This window comes from Ranitomeya variabilis, chromosome 3 (genome assembly GCF_051348905.1).
Source record: "Ranitomeya variabilis isolate aRanVar5 chromosome 3, aRanVar5.hap1, whole genome shotgun sequence".
NCBI classification, from domain to species: Eukaryota; Metazoa; Chordata; class Amphibia; order Anura; family Dendrobatidae; genus Ranitomeya; species Ranitomeya variabilis.
The window spans coordinates 423,235,826-423,260,697 of record NC_135234.1 but is presented as its reverse complement, the minus strand read 5'-3'; the positions used below and the strand labels follow the sequence as shown (position 1 = coordinate 423,260,697).

General features: G+C 43.7%; 1 protein-coding gene across 1 annotated transcript in view; it reads left to right on the top strand.

Annotated features, from left to right (window-relative positions):
• Nucleotides 1-13,783, top strand: part of LOC143816234 (multidrug and toxin extrusion protein 2-like) — a 184,662-nt gene extending 170,879 nt beyond the window's left edge. Inside the window, exon 17 of the mRNA XM_077296370.1 lies at nucleotides 12,678-13,783. Within this exon, the coding sequence (XP_077152485.1) occupies nucleotides 12,678-12,922 (245 nt within the window). The 3' untranslated portion in view covers nucleotides 12,923-13,783. The remainder of the gene's footprint in view (nucleotides 1-12,677) is intronic.
• Nucleotides 13,784-24,872: the final 11,089 nt, after the last annotated feature.

Below are 24,872 nucleotides of genomic sequence, written 5' to 3'. Positions count from 1 at the left end.
TCTGGTGGCTCAGAGCGATCATGGTCTACTCCAACCAGCGATTTTGTGGCTTCCGCTGGCGTCAGTTCAGCAGAGCAGCTTTTTCACTTCCGCTCTGCTGTATCGATTAGGCGTGACTGCCAATGTCATGTGAATTGAAAGCTGGCTCAATCAGCATGACATCAGCTGTCATGCCCTGTCAACAGAGTAGACTGGAAGAGGAAGAGCTGTGCTCTTGACGTGAGATGGCAGAATCGCTGGGCACAACAAGCAGGTAGTTAGCAACTACCTGACTGTCAGTTCTTAGGTCTGTCAGAAAAAAAAAATAGTCCTTGATAACACCTTTAAATTGCGGTGCAAGGAAAGTACATCAGTTTTGTGTCACAACAATTCTGGTGCGTAAGTAAATCTTTTCAATTTTATATTAAAACCATAACAATTTGGAAGACTGGTTTGTTCCAAAACACATGAAATATAAACCCCCCCAAAAAATTGAAGAAAAATAAGCACAGATATAATACCATTAAAGCAAGTCCTTACATACAAGATTCAGAAGGAGCAACCAGAAATTGCGAAATCACTTATTATAAAAGTAAGGATAGCGTGTTACTTTCCAGTAGAACGGTCTTCCCCAATTTAGGCTATGGACATATCACATCCAGGCATCGCTTATGAATATCAAATATGATATATGCATATATATATATAGTTCATACCGCTTCTTGGCCTCGTTAATTGATAATTAGGACTGGTAGCATTTTCATGCCCTGAACTGCCTGCTCCCCGATGCAGCAAGCACAGGCAGCTTTGCTTCTGCAGCTTCGGAGGAGCTGCCAACTTCAGAAGAGCAGGCCATGCAAGATCTAAAAATCCTATAAGCACTATGCTCCTTGCCTAAGAGTCTGGTCACCACTGACTGTCTATAAGTAGTGTCTGTAACATGTTCAATGAGCAGTAAACAATAAAATTAAAACTCGCTCAGAATTTAAGAATGGAGAAAATGTTTAAATACAAGTAAATATTGCAAGTACTTTGCAATCATAACCATTTATGATTATGCTAATAACTCTTTAAATGTAGTGCTCTGACGCAACAATACAAATGTAAACACCAGTTTGAGATTTTTTCTTCCAAATATTAACCCCTTCCCGACCTGTGACACAGCGTATGCGTCATGAAAGTCGGTACCAATCCGACCTGTGACGCATATGCTGTGTCACAGAATGATCGCGTTCCTGCAGATCGGGTGAAAGGGTTAACTCCCATTTTACCCGATCTGCAGAGACAGGGGGAGTGGAACTTCAGCCCAGGGGGGGTGGCTTAACCCCCCCGTGGCTACGATCGCTCTGATTGGCTGTTGAAAGTGAAACTGCCAATCAGAGCGATTTGTAATATTTCACCTATGAAAATGGTGAAATATTACAATCCAGCCATGGCCGATGCTGCAATAGCATCTGCCATGGCTGGAGACCCCGATCTGCCCCCACCCCACCCCACCGATCGCCTCCCCAGTCGTCCTTTTTGCCCCGATCTCCGTTCCGCTCCCCTCCTCCCTCCTGTCGGCTCCCCCGGTCCTCCTGTCCGCTCCCCAGGTCCTCCGATCCCCCCCCCCCCCCCCCCCCCCCCCCGTGTTCCGATCCCACCCCCCCATACTTACGTAGCTCCGATGTCCCTCCCGGTGTCCGGCCGTCTTCTTCATGGGCGCCGCCATCTTGGAAAATGGCGGGCGCATGCGCAGTGCGCCCGCCGAATCTGCCAGCCGGCAGATTCGTTCCTGCACATTTTGGTCGCTGTGATAAGTTCTATCACAGCGATCAAAATAAAAAAAATAGTAAATAAATCCCCCCCCTTTATCACCCCCATAGGTAGGGACAATAATAAAATAAAGAAAATATAATTATTTTTGTTTTTCAATTAGGGTTAGGGGTAGGGTTAGGGGTAGGGTTGCACTTAGGGTTGCACTTAGGGTTGCACATAGGGTTGCACTTAGGGCTAGGGTTGCACTTAGGGCTAGGGTTGCACTTAGGGCTAGGGTTGCACTTAGGGCTAGGGTTGCACTTAGGGCTAGGGTTAGAATTAGGGTTAGAATTAGGGTTGCAATTAGGGTTAGGGTTGGAATTAGGGTTAGAATTAGGCTATGTGCACACGGTGCGGATTTGGCTGCGGATCCGCAGCGGATTGGTCGCTGCGGATTCGTATCAGTTTTCCATCACGTTTACAGTACCACGTAAACCTATGGAAAACCAAATCCGCTGTGCCCATGGTGCGGAAAATACAGCGCGGAAACGCTGCGTTGTATTTTCCGCAGCATGTCAATTCTTTGTGCAATTCCGCAGCGTTTTACACCTGCTCCATAATAGGAATCCGCAAGTGAAATCCACACAAAAAACACTGGAAATCCGCGGTAAATCCGCAGGTAAAGCGCAGTGCGTTTTACCTGCAGATTTTTCAAAAACTGCAGAAAAATCCACACAAATCCGCAACGTGAGCACATAGCCTTAGGGTTAGGGTTGGAATTAGGGGTAAGACTAGGGTTAGGGGTGTGTTGGGGTTAGGGTTGTGGTTAGGGTTGGGATTAGAGTTAGGGGTGTGTTGGGGTTAGTGTTGGAGTTAGAATTGAGGGGTTTCCACTTTTTAGGCACATCAGGGGGTCTCCAAACGCGACACGGCGCCACCATTGATTCCAGCCAATCTTGCGTTGAAAAAGTAAAATGGTGCTCTCTCCCTTCCGAGCCCCGACGTGTGCCCAAACAGTGGTTTACCCCCACATATGGGGTACCAGCGTACTCTGGAGAAACTGATCAACAACTTTTGGGGTCCAATTTCTCCTGTAACCCTTGGGAAAATAAAAAATTGCGGGCTAAAAAATTATTTTTGAGGAAAGAAAAATTATTTTTTATTTTCACGGCTCTGCGTTATAAACTTCTGTGAAGCACTTGGGGGTTCAAAGTGCTCACCACACATCTAGATAAGTTCCCTTGGGGGTTTAGTTTCCAAAATGGGGTCACTTATGGGGGGTTTCTACTGTTTAGGCACATCAGGGGCTCTGCAAACGCAACGTGATGCCCGCAGAGCATTCCATCAAAGTCTGCATTTCAAAACGTCACTACTTCCCTTCCGAACCCCGACGTGTGCCCAAACAGTGGTTTGCCCCCACATATGGGGTATCAGCATACTCAGGAGAAAATGGACAACAACATTTGGGGTCCAATTTCTCCTGTTACCCTTGGGAAAATAAAAAATTCTGGGCTAAAAATCATTTTTGAGGAAAGAAAAATTATTTTTTATTTTCACGGCTCTGCGTTATAAACTTCTGTGAAGCATTTGTTGGTTTAAAGTGCTCACTATGCATCTAGATAAGTTCCTTGGGGGGTCTCCTTTCCAAAATGGGGTCACTTGTGGGGAAGCTCCAATGTTTAGGCACACAGGGGCTCTCCAAACGCGACATGGTGTCCGCTAACGATGGAGATAATTTTTCATTCAAAAAGTCAAATGGCGCTCCTTCCCTTCCGAGCCTTACCATGTGCCCAAACAGTGGTTTACCCCCACATGTGAAGTATCAGTGTACTCAGGAGAAATTGCCCAACAAATTTTAGGATCCATTTTATCCTGTTGCCCATGTGAAAATTAAAAAATTGAGGCTAAAAGAATTTTTTTGTGAAAAAAAAGTACTTTTTCATTTTTACGGATCAATTTGTGAAGCACCTGAGGGTTTAAAGTGCTCACTATGCATCTAGATAAGTTCCTTGGTGGGTGTCCTTTCCAAAATCGGGTCACTTGTGGGGAAGCTCCAATGTTTAGGCACACAGGGGCTCTCCAAACGCGACATGGTGTCCGCTAAAGATTGGAGCCAATTTTTCATTCAAAAAGTCAAATGGCGCTCCTTCCCTTCCGAGTTCTGCCGTGCGCCCAAACAGTGATTTACCCCCACATATGAGGTATCAGCGTACTCAGAACAAATTGTACAATAACTTTTGGGTTCCAGTTTCTCTTTTTACCCTTGGGAAAATAAAAAAATTGTTGCTAAAAGATCATTTTTGTGACTAAAAAGTTAAATGTTCATTTTTTCCTTCCATGTTGCTTCTGCTGCTGTGAAACACCTGAAGGGTTAATAAACTTCTTGAATGTGGTTTTGAGCACCTTGAGGGGTGCAGTTTTTAGAATGGTGTCACTTTTGGGTATTTTCAGCCATATAGAACCCTCAAATTGACTTCAAATGTGAGGTGGTCCCTAAAAAAAATGGTTTTGTAAATTTTGTTGTAAAAATGAGAAATCACTGGTCAAATTTTAACCCTTATAACTTCCTAGCAAAAAAAAATGTTTCCAAAATTGTGCTGATGTAAAGTAGACATGTTTGAAATGTTATTTATTAACTATTTTGTGTCACATAACTCTCTGGTTTAACAGAATAAAAATTCAAAATGTGAAAATTGCAAAATTTTCCAAATTTTCGCCAAATTTCCATTTTTTTCACAAATAAACGCAGAAATTATCGACCTAAATTTACCACTAACATGAAGCCCAATATGTCACGAAAAAACAATCTCACAATCGCTAGGATCCGTTGAAGCATTCCCGAGTTATTACCTCATAAAGGGACACTGGTCAGAATTGCAAAAAACGGCAAGGTCATTAAGGCCAAAATAGGCTGGGTCATGAAGGGGTTAAAAATAGACTACCGTAAATTAAATCCTTTGTTGTGCCAGGTATCACACCTCTCACTGTAGCTTTCATGCAGTCACATCCAGGAACATAACAAGAGATGGCTCCATAACTAACTTCCATTATCCTCCCACAGTTAGACCAAGTGTGCTCCAATCTTTTAAGGCCACGTGCACACGTTGCGGAATGTTGTGCCAATTTTTCCGCACTGATTTTGGGAAATCCTCATGAAATCCGCATTGCGGATTTACTGCGGAATTACCGCGGTGTTTCCGCATATTCCACCTGCGGTTTTACACCTGCGGATTCCTATTACGGAGCAGGTGCAAACCGCTGCGGAATCCTCACAAAGAATTGACATGCTGCGGAATAAACAATGCAGCGTTTCCACGCGTTTTTTTTCCGCAGCATGTGCACTGCGGATTTTGTTTTCCATAGGTTTACATGGTACTGTAAACTCATGGAAAACTGCTGCGAATCCGCAGTGGCCAATCTGCTGCCGATCCGCAGCAAAATCCGCAGTGTGTGCACATACCCTAAAGGTACTTGTAACACCAGAGCACGCTGTAAATCAAAGTGCCGGAGCATGCATACAACTTTCATAGTATAGTGAGCAGTACTGTGAGCGAAGACTACAGCGTGCATGCCCCCATGACTGTAAGCTGGGAGGAAATTGGTGAATTTTCTCTTGGTTGCTACACTTTCAGTAAAGTGGCTGGGCAGCTATGTAACTATTTACCTGTAGACAGGGCCGGACTGGGACTAAAATTCAGCCCTGGCATTTGAAGTTACACAGGCCCACTTGTCACATGGTGACTGTATAATATCTTTGTACACTTGTAGGTTACAAGAAGTGAGGGGAGTGTAACACGACTATATAACATATAATCACAGCTGTATCCAGCGTTACAGCTCAGTCCTATTTATTGCTTTTAGTTGCAGTACCAAGAAAAGCCGCTACTTTACCTACATAACTGGATCTTGTAGATAATGAAGGGATTGAGACGACCAAAGGCTATGGAACCTCATTCTGATGCTCCATAAACTTTGCCTACAGCCACTTTTGGTTCCGCTGCGCAGCATGAGACCCAGTGACTCTGAAGAGCGGTGACATCAGTAACAACACCGCTTTTAACCCCTTTACCCCCAAGGGTGGTTTGCACGTTAATGACCGGGCCAATTTTTACAATTCTGACCACTGTCCCTTTATGAGGTTTGTTGTGAATTCCGTTCTCGGACTCCCTCCTGTGGTCATGAATGGTACTTTGGTGAGTTCTGTTCCTGGACTCCCTCTGGTGGCTTTGAGTGGAACTGCTGGTCCTTGAGGTTGGCTTTCTCAGCTGCCCTCGTTTATTGCTAGGCTGGCTTCCCTATTTAACTCCACTCAGATCGTTATTTCATGCCAGCTGTCAATGTCTCAGTATTGGTTCAGATCTCTCTTGGACTTCTCAGATGACCTGTCTACTCCAGCAGAAGCTAAGTTCCTGCTAGTTCATTTGTTGTTACTGCTAATTCTAGTCCAGCTTGCGATCATGATATTTCCTTGCTAGCTGGAAGCTCTGGGGGTGCAGAGTTGCACCTCCACACCGTGAGTCGGTGTGGAGGTCTTTTTGCATACTCTGCGTGGTTTTTGTAGTTTTGTTTTGCTGACCGCATAGTTCCCTTTTCTATCTTCTGACTATTTAGTGAAGACTGGCCTCCTTTGCTAAAACCTGTTTCATTCCTGTGTTTGTGACTTTCCTCTAAACTCACCGTCAATATATGTGGGGGCTGCCTTTTCCTTTGGGGAATTTCTCTGAGGCAAGGTAAGGCTTCTATTTCTATCTTTAGGGGTAGTTAGCTCTTAGGCTGTGAAGAGGCGTCTAGGGAGAGTTAGGTACGCTCCACGGCTGTTTCTAGTGTGTGTGATAGGAGTAGGGTTTGCAGTCAGCAGAGTTCCCACTTCCCCAGAGCTTGTCCCGATTTCTAGTTTAACTATCAGGTCATTCCGGGTGCACCTAACCACCAGGTCCATAACAGAGGTTATAACTCTGGAATGCTTCAACAGATCCCGGTGATTCTGACATTGCTTTCTCGTGACATATTGTACTTCATGATAGTGATAAAATTTCTTTGATATTACCTGTGTTTATTTGTGAAAAAAACGGAAATTTGGCGAAAATTTTGAAAATTTAGCAATTTTCCAACTTTGAATTTTTATGCAATAAAATCACAGAGATATGTCACACAAAATACTTAATAAGTAACATTTCCCACATGTCTACTTTACATCAGCACAATTTTGGAACCAACATTTTTTTTTAGGGAGTTATAAGGGTTAAAAGTTGACCAGCAATTTCTCATTTTTACAACACCATTTTTTTTTTTAGGGACCACATCTCATTTGAAGTCATTTTGAGGGGTCTACATGATAGAAAATAACCAAGTGTGACACCATTCTAAAAACTGCACCCCCGAAGGTGCTCAAAACCACATTCAAGAAGTTTATTAACCCTTCAGGTGTTTCACAGGAATTTTTGGAATGTTTAAATAAAAATGAACATTTAACTTTTTTAAACAAAAAATTTACTTCAGCTCCAATTTTTATTTTACCAAGGGTAACAGGAGAAAATGAACCCCAAAAGTTTTTGTACAATTTGTCCTGAGTACGCCGATACCCCATATGTGGGGGTAAACCACTGTTTGGGCGCATGATAGAGCTCGGAAGCGAAGGAGCGCCATTTGACTTTTCAATACAAAATTGACTGGAATTGAGATGGGACACCATGTTGCGTTTGGAGAGCCCCTGATGTGCCTAATCACTGAAACCCCCCACAAGTGACACCATTTTGGAAAGTAGACCCCCTAAGGAACTCATCTAGATGTGTGGTGAGCACTTTGACCCATTAAGTGATTCACAGAAGTTTATAATGCAGAAAAAATAAAAAATCATATTTTTTCACAAAAATGATTTTTTCGCCCCCAATTTTTTATTTTTCCAAGGGTAAGAGAAGAAATTGGACCCCAAAAGTTGTTGTACAATTTGTCCTGAGTACGCTGATACCCCATATGTGGGGGTAAACCACTGTTTGGGCGCATGGGAGAGCTCTGAAGGGAAGGAGCGCAGTTTGACGTTTCAATGCAAAATTGACAGGAATTGAGATGGGACGCCATGTTGCGTTTGGAGAGCCACTGATGTGCCTAAACATTGAAACCCCCCACAAGTGACACCATTTTGGAAAGTAGACCCCCTAAGTAACTCATCTAGATGTGTTGTGAGAGCTTTGAACCCCCAAGTGTTTCACTACAGTTCATAACGCAGAGCCGTGAAAATGAAAAAAAAAATTTTCCACAAAAATTATATTTAGCCCCCAGTTTTGTATTTTTCCAAGGGTAACAGTTGAAATTAGACCCCAAAGGTTGTTGTCCAATTTGTCCTGAGTACGCTGATACCCCATATGTGGGGGGAACCACCGTTTGAGCGCATGGCAGAGCTCGGAAGGGAAGGAGCGTCATTTGGAATGCAGACTTAGATGGATTGGTCTGCAGGCGTCACATTGCGTTTGCAGAGCCCCTAATGTACCTAAACAGTAGAAACCCCCAAGTGACTCCATATTGGAAACTAGACCCCCCAAGGAACTTATCTAGATGTGTTGTGAGAACTTTGAACCCCCAAGTGTTTCACTACAGTTTATAACGCAGAGCCGTGAAAATAAAAAATCCTTTTTTTCCCACAAAAATTATTTTTTAGCCCCCAGTTTTGTATTTTCCCAAGGGTAACAGGAGAAATTGGACCCGAAAAGTTGTTGTCGAATGTGTCCTGAGTACGCTGATACCCCATATGTTGGGGTAAACCCCTGTGTGGGCACACGGGAGAGCTCGGAAGGGAAGGAGCACTGTTTTACTTTTTCAACTCAGAATTGGCTGGAATTGAGATCGGACGCCATGTCACGTTTGGAGAGCCCCTGATGTGCCTAAACAGTGAACCCCCCCAACTATAACTGAAACCCTAATCCAAACACATCCCTAACCCTAATCCCAAAGGTAACCCTAACCACACCCCTAACCCTGACACAACTCTAATCCCAACCCTAATCCCAACCGGTAATCCTAACCCTAACTTTAGCCCCAACCCTAACTGTAGCCTTAACCCTAATGGGAATATGGAAATAAATACATTTTTTTAATTTTTAGGGGGTGATGAAGGGGGGTTTGATTTACTTTTATAGCGGGTTTTTTAGCGGATTTTTATGATTGGCAGCCGTCACACGCTTTTTATTGCAAAAAATATTTTTTGCGTTACCACATTTTGAGAGCTATAATTTTTCCATATTTTGGTCCACAGAGTCATGTGAGGTCTTGTTTTTTGCGGGACAAGTTGACATTTTTATTTGTAACATTTTCGGGCTCGTGACATTTTTTGATCGCTTTTTATTCCGATTTTTGTGAGGCAGAACGACCCAAAACCAGCTATTCATGAATTTCTTTTGGGGGAGGCGGTTATACCGTTCCGCGTTTGGTAAAATGGATAAAGCCGTTTTATTCTTCGGGTCAGTACGATTACAGCGATACCTCATTTATATCATTTTTTTATGTTTTGATGCTTTTATACGATAAAAACTATTTTATAGAAAAAATTATTTTTGCATCGCTTTATTCTGAGGACTATTTTCTTTGACGCTGTATGGCGGCTCGTTTTTTGCGGGACAAGATTACGTTTTCAGCGGTACCATGGTTATTTATATCCGTCTTTTTGATCGCGTGTTATTCCACTTTTTATTTGGCGGTATGATAATAAAGCGTTGTGTTTTTTTTTACGGTGTTCACTGAAGGGGTTAACTTGTGGGACAGTTTTATAGGTCGGGCCGCTACAGACGCGGCGATACTAAATATGTGTACTTTTATTGTTTTGGTTTTTTTTATTTAGATAATGAAATGTATTTATAGGAACAATATATATATATATATATTTTTATATTTATTTTTTTTTAACACTATAACATTGCCCCGGGGGGGGCAGGATGTTATAGTGTAAGATCGCCGATCTGACACTTTGCTGTGCACTGTGTCAGATCGGCGATCTGACGTGCACAGCTCCTGGAGGCTTCCCGGTGCCTGCTCTGAGCAGGCGCAGTGAAGGCACCTCCCTGCAGGACCCGGATGCCGCGGCCATCTTGGATCCGGGCCTGCTGCAGGGAGGAGGAGGTAAGAGACCCTCGGAGCAACACGATTACATCGCGTTTCTCCGGGGGTCTCAGGGAAGCCCGCAGGGAGCCCCCTCCCTGCGCGATGCTTCCCTATACCGCCGGAACACTGCGATCATGTTTGATCGCAGTGTGCCGGGAGTTAATGTGCCGGGGAAGGTCCGTGACCGCTCCTGGCACATAGTGCCGGATGTCAGCTGCGATAGTCAGCTGACACTTGGCCGCGCTCCCCCCGTGAATGCGGCCAATCGCGCTGGACGTACTATCCCGTCGGTGGTCATACGGGCCCACCCCACCTCGACGGGATAGTACGTCCGATGTCAGAAAGGGGTTAAAAGAGGTCTGGATACACATAATGAGAGCATTATACTGCCTCTGTACAAATCCCTGGTAACACCGCACATGGAGTACTGTGTACAGTTTTGGGCACCGGTGCTCAGGAATGATGTAATGGAAGTAGATCGAGTACAAAGGAGGGCAGCAAAATTAATAAAGGGGATGGGGGAACTACAATACCCGGAGAGATTAGCAAAATTAGGATTATTTAGTCTATAAAAAAGATGACTGAGGGGCGATCTAATACTCATGTATAAATGTATAAGGGGACAATACAAGGAGGATCTGTTTATACCAAGGAATGTGACGGTCACAAGGGGGCAATCTCTGCGTCTGGAGGAGAGAAGGTTTTTCCACCAACATAGAAGAGGATTCTTTACTGTTAAGGCACTGAGAATCTGAAATTCCTTGTCTGAGGAGGTGGTGATGGCGAACTCAGTCGAGGGGTTCAAGAAAGGCCTGGATGTCTTCCTGGAGCGTAACAATATTAGGCTACGTTCACATTTGCGGTCCTCGCCGCAGCGTCGGGCGCCGCAGCGGCGCCGCATGCGTCATGCGCCCCTATATTTAACATGGGGGCGCATGGACATGCGGCGCACTTGCGTTTTGCGCCGCATGCGTCGCTGCGGCGCCCGCGTCGGTGCGCAGAGGACGCAGCAAGTTGCATTTTTGCTGCGTCCAAATTCAATGAAAAAAACGACGCATGCGGCGCAAAACGCAGCGTTGTGCATGCGTTTTGCTGCGTTTTTATTTGCGTTGTGCGTTGCGGCGCCGACGCTGCGGCGCACAACGCAAATGTGAACGTAGCCTAATATCTTACAGTTATTGGGTTCATTAGAAGGACGTAGATATGGGGATTTATTCTGACGGAATATAGGCTGAAGTGGGTGGACAAATGTCTTTATTCGTCCTTGTTAACTATGTAATAGTATTGAAGGTAGGCCAAAAAATTGTCAGTATAACTAAACTTATAAAACCTATATTAACAAAAGATGAAGAGTGATTATTACAGAAAGAATAAAAAATTTGCTCTAACATCTAAATTCAACCTTTTTCAGGCTTTTATTGGTGTCAAACAATTTATGCGCCATCTAGCCCTTAAAAAGCATTATATGAAAAGACCAGAGATTAAAAGATACAGATATACAATTTAAGTCCAAATTTAACCCCCTTCAGGAATATTATCATGCCTTTTTTAGTTTTCAGAATCAAGTAATTCGAAAGATGCATAATGCAGACACTAGAATTGGCACCAAATGGAATCTTAATAATCTTTCATCATAAGAAAGGAGGGAGATTATTAATTTGCAAAATAATGGAAATGTTATAATATGACTGGCGAAAAGGGTGGTGGTATAATGGTTATGGAATATTTGTGTCTACTAAGTGATACTAAAACATATAGCAAAATTATAAAGGACCCCACTATTGAGTATGGTAAGGAGCTAATTAATTTAATTAGGAAGTGTTAGGGCTGGTGGAACGCACCAAATAAATATATAGTAATAAGGTGCGTTCGCAGCCCGGGGTCCACCGTGCAGAGATGGAACCTGCTGCTAGGTAATGGCGGCACTATATGACGGTACTACGCCAGAATAAAAACGTGTTCCGACACCTGGTATCAACTGATATGAACTCTGTTGCTTCACAGATTCGCAAGGAAACGCTGTGCCCTGTTAGCAGTCACAGGGTGCAGCAGATGGACGCTAGTGGGATCCCTGAAATTCACCCCTACTATGCTGGTGATTGATCTCACTCTGACCCTCGGTGGCTTTTGAGCCTGCACCTGAGGATGCCCTGAGTCAGATGCTGAGATCAAGCAGGAGTTCCCATCCTACACTGACCGGTTGTCAGGACTAATTAAAGATGTACCGCTCTGGCAGACGCCACTAACCACCCTAACTACGGCTAGGAAAGCGCACTAATTGCGCACGGCGCCGCACTTGCGGACGCTGCTGGTTTGACGTAGTAAGGATCGTGCTCTTGTGTTAAGGATAGCACTGTCAGGCTCTAGGTAGCTCCACCATTCACGAGCAGTCAACAACACTAGAAATGGGTACGAAAGCTACGTGTCAGCAGGGGAAGGTGGGGCAAAATAATCAAGGACAGTTGGTGCTTATAAAATTCTGTGTATTCGGGAGGCGCTAGAGGCAGACACAGACATTCTGCTATAAGTTCTCCATTGACGCTTATAAGCTCTGGCTATCATCTCTTATCTCAATAATGGGAAAATCTGTATTTAGCAAAGACTAATTTATACCGTGCAATAACAATTTTGAGAATAAAAGATCAGTCCAGGAGGAGAAAGAAGCAGATTTCTCTGATAAGATATATTACAAAGTTTCTTATTTTCACCTCTATAATTGATTTATGAAAAAAATTTAAACCATGGATACTCTTTAAACTCTTTTAACCTTGCATTATGCGGCTATTTCAGATATGGCGTGAGTCATATAGAAATGCTGGTTATGTCTCTTGTTAACTCTTTTTAATATATTTGTATTTTCTAATCTTTAGGGGAAATTGACACTGGATATTCTGCTGTGGATCAAGGTATAAATGCAGGTGCAGCCATCTTACCAGATGCCCCCTTTAGTGAAAACCACTCAGAGCATCTAGTTCTTCAAGAAGAGGCTTCCAATATAGTTGGCGAGGTTCTTTCCACAAAACAGCTCATTCTCCGACGGGGTCTAGTATGCTGTGTAGCTGTAACTATTCTCCTGGCTGGGGTCTTAGTTAGGGTTTTTACAGGTAATGGATAGTGATCATATAGCCATAAACAAAGTTAAATCAGTGTCCAAGACATACATGTCTACACTGCAGTCCATGCTGAGGACTCTTCCAAAGTGCTGACAGACCACTGTGTTATGGAAACAGATTTTCTCAAATTCACGCTTCTTCGTCATTAAATTTGGACACTAGTGCCTCCAAGAATTACTGGTTTTTTTGAAACGTGGATATTTTCTAATTAATCTTAAAATTGAATGGTACACATCTGCTAGATCAGAGAGAAGTCAGATGTCAATGGTTTGTGTAAATGAACTGAAACACAGGGAGCAAGAAAATTATGGCTACATGCGGTCTTTAGTACTAACAATGTTACTTAAAAACCTGTTCAAGTTTTGGCTTCGAGATTCCCATCCTCATTGACCTCTCAAATGGTGTGTAAAGGAAAACCTTCACATTGATAAGTAAATTTGCCAGTATTTCACATTCTGTTAGTCTTACTATTCAGTGAATAGGTTGAAACCTTGAACAGAGTTTCTCAAGTTATTCCCAGCTGATTTAGGTATGACTCTCCTTACAGTTGCTAAGATTGCTGGAGGTAGCCTGAGATGTATCTTCACAGCTTCAAAGATCTACACAGGCTACTTGTGAAGACACATAAAAACCCTTGTGTATTTGTGCTATAAATGTTTATATTGTACTTACGTAAATGTCTTTGACTTTTGCAAAAAAATTTTTACAAATAATGTAAACATTTAAAAGAAATTATATTTAAGGCTTAATTTTGTACCATTTTGTAGCAAATGTGTCATCTGCAATACCCTTTACTTAAAAATGAGTGATTTCAAATAAATGTTATTGATTCTTAAATAAAAATCTAAGATGGGTATATTTTCAGTTGTGTTTCATATTTAATGTAGAGCGCCTGCTATTTTTGAAAGAAATCTGTTACATATTGTAAGGCAAGCATTAATTTTCATGTAATTTTACTAACTATTCACAAGACAAATTATAGCAATGGGCCATTTGGGACTTTCTGTGCATTTTTTATTATTGGGCTAAGAACTTACAAGGTGGGTAGTTGCTAACAACTTGCCTGTTCTGCCATGCAACAATCTGTCCCGGTTCAGAGCGGTCACGGTCCACTCCTGCCAGCGATACTCCTTCTAGTGTTGTCCTGTCAATAAGGCAGTGTCTTCTCTTCCACTCTGTTAACGTGGCGTCAATGCCAATGCAATGCTGATTGACGGCCTTCTCCACGCTGCCTAACTGCGGGGAGTCGTCTGTCAAACAACATGATGTCAGCAGTGACGCCATGTTGACAGAGCAGATTAGATGAGAAAGCCCACTATGTTGATGTTTTGTCAAAAAAAGCAGAGAAATTACAGCCTGAACAGGGAGGTAATTAGCAACTACCTGTTGGTAAGATCTTAGCCCAATAAGAAAAACCATATGATTTAGCATTTTCTTCCCTTTTTTCCAACTTTTTTAATGTCAAATTAACATAGCCATAAGGCTACGTTCACATTTGCGTTGCGTCGGGCGCAGCCGCGGCGACTCATGCGTCATGCTCCCCTATATTTAACATGGGGGGGGCATGGACATGCGTTGTGTTGCGTTTTGTGACGCATGCGTTTTTTTGGCGCAAGCGTCAGGGCGCAGAGGACGCAGCATGTTGCATTTTTTTTGCGCTAAAAAAATGAACGCATGCGTCACAAAATGCTGCGTTTTGCATGCGTTTTGCGTGCGTTGCGTCGCCGACGCAGCATACAACAACGCAAATGTGAACGTAGCCTAAGAGATCTTTTTTTTCTGCACCAAGTTTTAGTTTTGAATAACATAATTTACTTTACCGTGTACATCAAGTGAAGTAAAATGGTGAAAACGCTTGATTCCACTATTTATGGAACAAACAGGCTCTCCATGCATGTGTTGTGACTGTCACACATCCGCGACACATGCAGCTGCAGAGCCGAACAGCTGATTAGCCAGCACGCTCCATGTATCCGGGTTCCCTCTGCAGCTTATTCGGTAAGTGCTATAACTTGTCGAATAAGGAGGGAGACGAACATATTTGCTCATCTCTAAAACAGGATGTTAGTCTACAGGACACCGGTACAGTAATGTGTAAGACAACATGATCCCAATTTGATTCAGTGGAAATAAATCCTATCCAAATATTTTGCCCAAAATATAGTACACAAACTGGTGTGAATGATGTAGAAAGCACCAATGCGTGACATACAGTCATCATAGACTATTGCCATAGACATCAAACCTAGCGCAGGCACATAGTGCTCAGACGCAGCGCGCCTGCGCTTTATGGCGGTCAGAGCAGGATATGCTAAACACATCTGATCCGCCACAAGTGTGTAGGGCTTCAATAGCCCAGACAGCGCGTCTTAGCCAGGTGACCATCCGAAGCCTGCAGAAAATGCAAAGCACCCCTGTGTATCATTTAGTCCGTCCGAGGGGGCATGACATTGACATGCCTTCCGATGCACACAAGGAGTAGGTGCAGAAGTGGACAATGAGACCATAAAGCTATGTTATTCGGGGTATGGCACTCATTTAGTATTTGGTGATACAATTAACAAGACAAACATTGCCATTGGTCAAAATAGCTTATCCATACCTATAATGAACTGAACTAGACATGATGATACCAGGGTAACATTTGCATGTCTTTAAGAGCCTGTGGGTAAAGAAAGACAAGGGGAATGAGAAGCATGAGTGGTGGATTTAAAGGGTCCTAGCCCCATATTTAGGATATTAGATAATGGGAAAAAAATTGTGGTATTGTTCCACTATACAGTTGTGGCCAAAAGTATTGACACCCCTGCAATTCTGTCAGATAATACTCAGTTTCTTCCTGAAAATGATTGCAAACACAGATTCTTTGGTATTATTATCTTCATTTAATTTGTCTTAAATGAAAAAACACAAAAGAGAATGAAGCAAAAAGCAAAACATTGTTCATTTCACACAAAACTCCAAAAACGGGCCAGACCAAAGTATTGGCACCCTCAGCCTAATACTTGGTTGTACAACCTTTAGCCAAAATAACTGCGACCAACCGCTTCCGGTAACCATCAGTGAGTTTCTTACAATGCTCTGCTGGAATTTTAGACCATTATTCTTTGGCAAACTGCTCCAGGTCCCTGATATTTGAAGGGTGCCTTTTCCAAACTGCCATTTTTAGATCTCTCCACAGGTGTTCTATGGGATTCAGGTCTGGACTCATTGCTGGCCACCTTAGAAGTCTCCAGTGCTTTCTCTCAAACCATTTTCTAGTGCTTTTTTGAAGTGTGTTTTGGGTCATTGTCCTGCTGGAAGACCCATGACCTCTGAGGGAGACCCAGCTTTCTCACACTGGGCCCTATTATGCTGCAAAATTTGTTAGTAGTCTTCAGACTTCATAATGCCATGCACACGGTCAAGCAGTCCAGTGCCAGAGGCAGCAAAGCAACCCCAAAACATCAGGGAACCTCCGCCATGTTTGACTGTAGGGACCGTGTTCTTTTCTTTGAATGCCTCTTTTTTTTCTCCTGTAAACTCTATGTTGATGCTTTTGCCCAAAAGCTCTACTTTTGTCTCATCTGACCAGAGAACATTCTTCCAAAACGTTTTAGGCTTTTTCAGGTAAGTTTTGGCCAACTCCAGCCTGGCTTTTTTATGTCTCGGAGTAAGAAGTGGGGTCTTCCTGGGTCTCCTACCATACAGTCCCTTTTCATTCAGACGCCGACGGATAGTACGGGTTGACACTGTTGCACCCTCGGACTGCAGGGCAGCTTGAACTTGTTTGGATGTTAGTCGAGGTTCTTTATCCAACATCTGCACAATCTTGCGTTGAAATCTCTTGTCGATTTTTCTTTTCCGTCCACATCTAGGGAGGTTAGCCACAGTGCCATGGGCTTTAAACTTCTTGATGACACTGCGTACGGTAGACACAGGAACATTCAGGTCTTTGGAGATGGACTTGTAGCCTTGAGATTGCTCATGCTTCCTCACAATTTGGTTTCTCAAGTCCTCAGACAGTTCTTTGACAATGGAGAAAAGAAAAAAGACCAGTGTGGTACACACAAGGACACAGGACAGAGGTTGAGTCAACTTTAATCCATGTCAACTGGCTGCAAGTGTGATTTAGTTATTGCCAACACCTGTTAGGTGCCACAGGTAAATTACAGGTGCTGGTAATTACACAAATTAGAGAAGCATCACATGATTTTTCGAACAGTGCCAATACTTTTGTCCACCCTCTTTTTTATGTTTGGTGTGGAATTATATCCAATTTGGCTTTAGGACAATTCTTTTTGTGTTTTTTCATTTAAGACAAATTAAATGCAAACACAAATTCTTTGGTGTTATCTTCAATCATTTTCAGGAAGAAACTGAGTGTTATCTGACAGAATTGCAGGGGTGTCAATACTTTTGGCCACAACTGTATATGCACTTTATCTACACTTTATTAGGTGTGTATTAAAATGTTAGATCATGATCCCTATTAAATAAAGGTTATATTTTAATAAAGGGGTTCTTTTTGTAAGCCCGCTTTTTATTGTGACAAACAAAATATAAAAAATTTTTGTTTTGTTTTATCGGTTAAATAATTTTATATTTCGATAGATTGTACTTTTAGGAATTCAGCAGCACTGAATATACGGCTTTTTATTTTTTTATTCCTTTGTGTTTAAATGAGGGTAAAGGAGAGGTAATTTGAAGTTTATCATTTAAAAACGTTAAAATTTTATTTTTAAATTTTTTCTTCTCTTCATATAATTTTTTGGCCCACGAAGGATACTTGAACCTAGGCATGGATCACAAAAAAATCAGTTGTGCTCAACATTGTTAAAGCTCTTTATTGTTAAAAAAAAATCTTCAGAAATAACTAGCTATTAGTGATGAGCGTATTTACTCGTTACTCAAGATTTCCCAAGCATGCTCGGGGGTCCTCCGACTATTTTTTAGTGCTCGGAGATTTAGTTTTCTTCACCTCAGCTGAATAATTTACATCTCTTAGCCAGCTGGATTACATGTGGGGATTCCCTAGCAACCAGGCATCCCCCACATGTACTTATGCTGGCTAACAGATGTAAATCATTCAGCTGCGGCGATGAAAACTAAATCTCCGAGCACTAAAAAATACTCAGGTCACCTGAGCGTGCTCGGGAAATATCGAGTAACGAGTATATTCGCTCAACACTACTAGCTATGTCCCAGTTGTTAGAATTTTGTAATAGAATTCACAATTACATATACCAAAAAAGTTGACATGCTCAGTAATATTAAAAACAAAAATAATGAGACATTGTATATGACATGGACAGGATTAATAGCACCCTTCTATACGTATAGCAATAATGACAGCCTCCAAACCTTTGTATGTAGCCATATGTGAGATTCTTGTTCCTGTCTGCTAGTTTTGTCTTCCACTGCAGTTCTCTCATATTCTTGAATGCTGGCACAGTTCCTATTCTCAATAGCAAAGATTTTCAGTTGCTTTTTGATTGGGATTCTTCTCAATTGGTTAGTTCTTTTCTGCTCACTGACATCACAAATGAGTGAGCAAGACAAATGCTTTGACCCCTTAGGCTACTTTCACACTAGCGTTAACTGCAATCCGCCACAACAACGTTTTGCCGAAAAAACGCATCCTGCAAAAGTGCTTGCAGGATGCGTTTTTTCCCCATAGACTAACATTAAAGGGAACCTGTCACCACGTTTTTGGAAGATGGGATAAAAATAGCGTTAAATAGGGGCAGAGGTGGGCGTTACATTAGTGTGTGTGTTATGCGTTTATTACCCACCTAAGTTGCCGAAATAACTTTGCAAAGTCTCCGTTTTCGCCTGTCAATCAGGCTGGTCAGGTCACATGGGCGTGGTGTCTTCACCCAGATTTGGCGTAGTTTTCCGTTGGTGGCGTAGTGGTGTGCGCATGCCCAAAGTCCGGAATCCTCTTCCAGGGGATTTAAAATAGCGCGGTGTTCGTTATTGCATTGGTGATCGGTGGGCGCGGCCATCTTCCTTTGGCCGCGCGTGCGCAGAAGCGGCGCTCTGCTGGCCGCGGCTTCAGGAAAATGGCCGCGGGATGCCGCGCGTGCGCAGATGGATATCGCGGCGGCCATTTTCCTGAAGCCGCGGCCAGCAGAGCGCCGCTTCTGCGCACGCGCGGCCAAAGGAAGATGGCCGCGCCCACCGATCACCAATGCAATAACGAACACCGCGCTATTTTAAATCCCCTGGAAGAGGATTCCGGACTTTGGGCATGCGCACACCACTACGCCACCAACGGAAAACTACGCCAAATCTGGGGGAAGACAACGCCCATGCGACCTGACCAGCCTGATTGACAGGCGAAAACGGAGACTTTGCAAAGTTATTTCGGCAACTTAGGTGGGTAATAAACGCATAACACACACACTAATGTAACGCCCACCTCTGCCCCTATTTAACGCTATTTTTATCCCATCTTCCAAAAACGTGGTGACAGGTTCCCTTTAAGTGACGTATTGCGACGGATTGACACACGTCGGAACCGTCGTGCGACGGTTGCGCCGTGTTGTGGCGGACCGTCGGGACCAAAAAACGCTACATGTAACGTTTTTTGCTCACGACGGTCTGCTTTTTCCGACCGTGCATGCGCGGCCGGAACTCCGCCCCCACCTCCCCGCACTTCCCCGCACCTCACAATGGGGCAGCGGATGCGCTGGAAAAATGCATCCGCTGCCCCCGTTGTGCGGCGGAGACAACGCTAGCGTCGGGAACCTCGGCCTGACGCACCGCGACGGGCCGAGCCCGACGCTAGTGTGAAAGTAGCCTTAGTGACAAAGCCAATTTTGTATTTAATGATCAAGCCAATTTTACAATTCTGACCACTGTCACTTTATGAGGTTATAGCTCTGGAACGCTTCAATGGATCCCACTGATTCTGCGTTTGTTTTTCCGTGACATATTGTACTGCATGTTAGTGGTAAAATTTCTTCGCTATGACTCACATTTATTTATGAAAAAAACAGAAATTTGGCAAAAAATTTTAAAATGATGCACTTTTCAAATTTTTTTTTTTTTGTGCCCTTAAATCAGAGAGTCATAGCACACAAAATAGTTAATAAATAACATTTTCCTCATGTCTACTTTACATCCACATAATTTTGGAAACATAATTTTTTTTTGTTAGGACGTTATAAGGGTTAAAAGTTGACCAGAAATTTCTCATTTTTTCCAACAAATTTTACAAAACCAATTTTTTTAGGGACCACCTCACTTTTGAAGTGAGTTTGGGGGATCAATATAACAGAAAATACCCAAAAGTAACACCATTCTAAAAACTGCACCCCTCGAGGTGCGCAAAACCACATTCCAGAAGTTTATTAACCCTACAGGTGGTTCACGAGATCTAAAGCAATGTGGAAGGAAAAAATTAACATTTTACTTTGTTTCACAAAAAATTTACTTTGGAACCAAACTTTTTTATTTTCACAAGGGTATCAGGAGAAAATGGACCACAAAATTTGTTGTTCAAATTCTTCGGAGTACGCCGATATCCCGTATGTGGGGAAAGCCACTGTTTGGGCTCATAGCAAGGCTCGGAAGAGAGCGAGCACTGTTTGAGTTTTTGAATGCAAAATTGGCTGGAATCAATGGCAGGCGCCATGTCGCGTTTGGATACCCTCTGATGTACTTCAGCAGTGGAAACCCCCCAATTGTAACTCCAACCCCAACACACCCATAATCCCAATCATAACCCCACTGAGATTTTCCGACGCTGGGGGATACTATAACCTTATTTTTAACGGCGCTAAGGAATGAGTACTTTTAACTGCCGCCGTTTAAAAGACGTGTCGGTGGTCTTTAAGGGGTTATCCATACTTGCGTACTTTTGGATGTGCTTGAAGCCATTTTTCCTACAACATCTTCAAGGCCTCTAGTCCCAAAGGAATCAAGGCAGCTCTACAACATTATGGATTCTTGCATGTTTCGCTATAGGTAGGGTGCATTCGTCTTCATAGGCTTCATTTCGTTTCCTGTAAACATAAGACTGCGGTGTATTGCCGAAGAGCTACACTTTAGTTTAATTTGTCCAGTTATTTTCCTAGAAGGATTTTGATTTGTCTATGTAACTTTTTATGCCTTTTTCCTTGCAACATTTTTTGATATGCCAAGGTCTTTGGACAACCTGATCGTATACCTATTTATTTTATTTGTTTTTTTGCTTGGTAATGAGTAGTGATGAGCGAATATACTCGTTACTCGAGATTTCCCGAGCACGCTCGGGTGTCCTCCAAGTATTTTTTTAGTGCTCGGAGATTTAGTTTTTATTGCCGCAGCTGAATGATTTACATCTGTTATCCAGCATAAGTACATGTGGGGGTTGCCTGGGTGCTTATGCTGGCTAACAGATGTAAATCATTCACCTGCGGCAATAAAAACGAAATCTCCGAGCACTAAAAAAATACTCGGAGGATAACCGAGCGTGCTCGGGAAATCTCAAGTAACTAGTATATTCGTTCATCACTAGTAATGATTTATTTTTTATGTGTAATTGTTAGCAAGACACTGGTAATGAAACTTGCCTTATTAAACATCAAAGTCATGCGAGCACTAAAATAGTGACAGGTGAATCTATTTTCTGTTTAATTACAGGTTAGTCTGATGTTTTCCTTTGTTTCAAACTGCATTAGTTCAAGCAGTTTCATTAAACACTTTACTTGGGAGATATTGCATCTTAAAGGGGTTGTCCTCTATCACCAGGCATTCACATGATACTTACAGTATGTCATTTGACCACTGTTGCCGATCAGCGGCCGCTGGTTGGCTGCAGCAGTCGTGACATAACATTGTCACGATACCGCCAGCAGTGAACAACCCTGTTAATAGTCAGTACATTCATACATGTATTTCCACATCAGCAGAGTTGCATACAGGATTCACAAGGAAATCATAGAAAATTGGTCTCCATTATGAATTTTATCACAAATGTGTTCTCAGATTCACCAATTGTGAAACCTGACAGCTTTCTGCAGAAAAATAGACCACATTCAATTTTTACACAAGTCAGCCTGGATGCTGGAGGAGAAGGAGGGTGGGAAATTGGAACTAAACATGTAAAAGGAGTAGTGGGAATTCAAGGGGAATGGAAACTCTGATAAATCTCTGTGGACCACTTAAGGTACCGTCACATTAAGCGACGCTGCAGCAATATAGACAACGACCCGATCGCTGCAGCGTCGCTGTGACGGGGTGTACGGCAGAGCAGGAAGGGACAACAGGCCGAGAGACGATCCAACGAGATTTATTAAAGCAGGGAGCATACAACATCAAATATCCATAATGTCCTTCAAGTTCACGAGAAGTCCACAATAAGTCCAAGTAAAGAAACATCTGGAGGTGCTTTCCAGTAATCCCGCACCCGATAAACGAAACAATAGTCCTTCCGAGTCCAATGGATCCCAAACAATCTCAAGAACGACGAGATATGTCCTCAGCTCAAGTCTCGCCCCGTTCGCTTCCGCAGTCACAGATGGACGTGGGGTCTTGCCTCAGCTAAGAATCCCCACTCCTCCTTCCAGGATCAACTCACATCTGATCTCAAAATAAGAATGGATTGTCTGAGCTCCTGGGATCCGCCCATGAAGGGGGGTAGGGGTCACACCTGTTCAATGGTTGGATCCACCAGAAGATTCTATGCTGGTCGGCTCCGCTTAGTCTACGTAGTATGTACATTTGACTAGCCACCTGCTGTGTGGAAGAATGGCTATTCCTTCACTAGTTGACAAAGCTTAATTACATTAAAGCTTAGGGCTGCAAGTATTGGGGGAAGGAGACATTGTTACAGGTGACTCCCAGCACAAGAAAATACATAAATTACAGCTAATAGAAACCAGAGAACAGTTACATACATCAAATGGCACATTATTCAAATACAGGACAGGGTAAAAGTACATATCATGACAATCCCTTCCCCTCCCAATTTGTGTACGTACTACGGACCTCTACAGGTTGCTGGTTAAGTACACACAGGCAGAGCATAACTTACATGTGGCTTCATGCAGCCACGAATTGGCATCGTAGCTCTCCCACATCATTGCACAGGAGAACATCTGGAGGCAGACCACCCATCACCCCAACCACACATCGCCTGACCCCAAAACCAAAGTTCAGATCCACAGTGGCTGTGGGAATAGTCCTCCATTGCCCACCAGCCAGTCTAATGACAATCCCAGGTCCTCTATGAACTGCCTCAGGCCGAACCACTCGGGGATCAGCCAGTGTGAGGAAAGCCCCCGAGTCACAAAATCCAATAAGTCTGTCCAACCTCGATGAGCAGAAGTCATCATAGCTGCAGGTCGCACACCATAAACTCCTAGTGGTGCAACATGGTTGGGTGAGGCACTAGGCCAGTCCTCACGTAGTGGTGACCCGTCTTCCTCCATGGCACTTGGCTGTACATAATTAATATGACTGGGTACAGGATCAATCCTCATTTGAACAGCTGGGCAGGAAGCTTGCAGATGCCCCGGCTGCCCACATCGATAGCATCTGTGCTGGGTCTCACTCCATCCAAGGCGTCCTCTTGGGCGAGGGGTAAGGGAACCTGGAGGCCGACTCCCACCTGAAGGTGCTGTAGGGGTTTGAGGATGACTCCTCCATGGGCTGGCTGGGCATGAGGCCTGCAGATGCCCCTGATGCCCACAACCATAACACCTGCGCTCTGCTACTTCCTCTCCTCGTCGTATTCCAGAAAATGCAGTAGAAGCAATGAGGCACATTTACACGGGTATCAGCAGGAGGTGGTGGCTTAGAGGAACAGGGAACACTGGGGGCCACCGATGTTGTGGAGCTGGTAGGCCTCTCTCCATCCTCCAACAGAACCCTCCACTGAGGCTTGATGGTGAGAGCCTCATCAGCGAGAGATGCAGCTTCTTCCACTGTCGCTGGTCTCCTCTCACGCACCCATTCCCGGATCTCAGCAGGGCACTTGAAGTAAAACTGCTCTTTTAGGATAACCTGGAGAAAGGTCTTCCAGGTTAAGGCCTCCTCTGCCTCCAGCCAGCGATGACATTTGTTTGAGTCTATGAGCATATATCTTAAAAGACACTTCCCCATCACAGGCTAAAGTACGGAACTGAGTCCTGTAAGTGTCTGGCGTCACAGCATAATGTTCTAGAATAGTCTGTTTAATTTCCACATACTCATGGTTCCCCCGAGGTTCCATAGCTCTATAGGCTTCGGCAGCTCCACCCTCTAAGAGCCCCACCAGATGTCGGACTCGCTCCCTTTCCGGGACTTCCATTAATCGACACTGATGCTCAAAGTCCTGGAAGAAGCCCTCAATGTCGCCTGCAGCCTCATTAAAGGGCTTGAAGTCTTTGCGGGACACTGGGGAGTTCCCTCATGGTGGGTGCTGGGGTTACAGTCTGTCTGGAGCTTCTAGCTGCTTCCAAAGCGATCTGCCTCTCCAGCAATGCCATCTCCTGAGCTCTGTCCTCGGCTCTGTGAATGGCCTCCCTCTCCCTCTCCTCGACTCTGTGAATGGCCTCCCTCTCCTGAGCTCTGTGAATGGCCTCTCTCTTATCGTCTATGGTGGCCTCCTTTCCCAGCAATGCCAACTCCTCCTCTTACCACACAACCCACTGACTTTTTTGGGTATTTACCTCCGGCTGCAGTCTTTCCTCCATTTGCTGTGAGGATCCTTCCTCAGCGTCATCTTGCAGGCGAACTCCTTCCAAAGCCTCAATTAGCTGCTCCCTGGAGAGTCCTTTAAAACGGACTCCTACTTCACGGGCCTTTGATTGTAGGCTCCCCAAAGTCCAGTTCTTGTACTCTGCGGTGCTGGTTCCCGATGTTGGGCCATTATCCTCCATTCCTTCTGCTCTGATCTCGCTGCTGCCACCAGTTTGTGACAGGGTGTACGGCAGAGCAGGAAGGGACAACAGGACGAGGGACGATCCAACGAGATTTATTAAAGCTGGGAGCATACAACAT